The sequence below is a fragment of the Malus sylvestris genome, chromosome 6, assembly GCF_916048215.2.
Source record: "Malus sylvestris chromosome 6, drMalSylv7.2, whole genome shotgun sequence".
Lineage (NCBI taxonomy): Eukaryota > Viridiplantae > Streptophyta > Magnoliopsida > Rosales > Rosaceae > Malus > Malus sylvestris.
In genome coordinates this window covers 2,064,033-2,065,949 of record NC_062265.1, presented here as the reverse complement: position 1 = coordinate 2,065,949, position 1,917 = coordinate 2,064,033, and the positions used below count along the sequence as shown (strand labels likewise).

General features: G+C 44.9%; 1 protein-coding gene across 1 annotated transcript; it reads right to left on the bottom strand.

Annotated features, from left to right (window-relative positions):
* Positions 1-361: 361 nt before the first annotated feature.
* On the bottom strand, positions 362-1,663 carry LOC126625936 (F-box/kelch-repeat protein SKIP25-like). Its single transcript, XM_050295061.1, has one exon. It carries the CDS (start codon positions 1,623-1,625, stop codon positions 492-494), a length of 1,134 nt encoding a protein of 377 aa, XP_050151018.1. The 5' UTR covers positions 1,626-1,663; the 3' UTR covers positions 362-491.
* Positions 1,664-1,917: the final 254 nt, after the last annotated feature.

Below are 1,917 nucleotides of genomic sequence, written 5' to 3'. Positions count from 1 at the left end.
CCCGCTTCTACTCACTTTCTAGAATAATAAAAAATAACAATTAACATCTTCATAAAGATGAGAAGGCTAGCTTAATAACTTTACAAACCAGACAAGAATCGTTCTATATAATTTGTCCTTATATAATTATTATTACTACTGTGTGTATTTATAAAATGATTTTGAGTTTTGGAGTAGAGTTTAATTATTGTGGCAAGCAAGCAGTGGGTGAGTTTGAATTGGTCTTGTTTATGAAGTAGCAATGGGATAAACAATGGGAATCTAATTCAGATAAAGCACACTTTGAATTAATGGTAGAACAGTAATTTAGAGTTTTTGTTTTCTACCTTGTCTAAAGATAAATTTACATATTAAATTGGGATTATGAGGGTAATTTAGGTATTAAATTTAGATTTAAAGAGATATTAATAGTATAGTTAATAATAATATAGATGTAAAGAATAACTTTGTGTAGAAAAAAGTTACATGGGTTGAAATAAAATTTTCATTAATCAATCCGCATTGCTCATTCTCGGCAAGATATGAATCGCCAGCGCCTCTAGCCCCGAAGGCGTTTCTACAGCCCAAAGCCTCGGCGTCGCCGCCGACACGTCCACCACAAATATCTCACCACCACAAACAACGCAAACTCTTCCACCTCCGGCAGCGATCTGATCAGCTCCTCTCAGCCTCTCGGACTCGAATATCTCTTCCCACACATCCTTGTTGGGATCGTATTTTCTCAAAGCACCGTTGGCCTCGTCCACCACGTACATCACGTCCTCGTCCATGGCTGCCACCAGTCCTCTCCACCCAATAATCATCCCTTCCGGCATGTCTTGCCACGTGTCCTTCTCCGCATCGTAGACAGCTCCCTCTTTTGCAGCGTGTCCCTTAACATTGACCATGCAGAGCTTTCCTCTCCATCCCACAGCGTCGATCGCATCTCTGCTGAATCTCCCATCTCGAAGCCCGCTCACTTTCTCCCAACCATTCGAATTAACTTGATACTTTTTCCATTTGCTTAAGTCCCACTTCTCTACTGAACGCGCAACATCCATAGAGAAATGGGACCCGATTCCACTCGCCATGTAGACCACTCCACTTAGCACTCCGACCACACACCAGCGGCGTGGCGTGGTGAATGGGGGACCGAAGGTCCAGTTTCTGGTAACTGGGTCGAAGACCAGAGGGCGAGGGAGAGCGTGGAGAAAGTTATGGGTGGTGGCTGCGAGGAGGATTAGGTTGCCGCATGCGGAGACGGATTGGATGGGGAAGTTGCGGGATGTGAAAGAGGGGTGGCGAAGGACGAGGCGGAGAGGCGGGTCGGGAGGGGTTGGGGGGAGGGGATGCCAGTCGGAGGAGATCGGGTCAAAGCTGTAGAAATGAATGGAATTAGAGGAGGCGGAAGCTGAGGAGGAGAAGAGGGCGTAGAGAGAGAGAAAAGGAGGGAAGGAGGAGGAGTAGATAAGGCGGCGCCATGAGGTGCAAACGGAGAACAAAACAGAAGGATGGACGAGGGAGAGGGAGAGTAGGGCTATGCTGTCCGGCAGACCAGGCAGGAGGGGCTGATGTTGGTCGTCGTTTTGACTCCGTTTCTTGCTTTCTGAGGGAGATATGGAAGTCTTTGCCTCTGACATTGCCATAGGAAAAATTATGACGAATAATTTTGTCGAAAAATATATTATTCTTGTAGTGAAAGCAAAGAAAGTTATCCTTTTCGCCTTTAGAACTTTGTTTTGGTTTGTTTGTGTGAGAAGCGAAGATACATAAATAAAGAAAGGAGTTGTCGAACTCAACCGACCTCTAGGGTGGACACTTGAAATTGAAACACGAACCAAATCGAACCCTACCGAATGATTCGGTTTTGCGGTTTTGAAACTGAACTGCATTGTAAGAAACGGTTTGGTTTTAGTTTTAACTGAAAAACGCACCGAA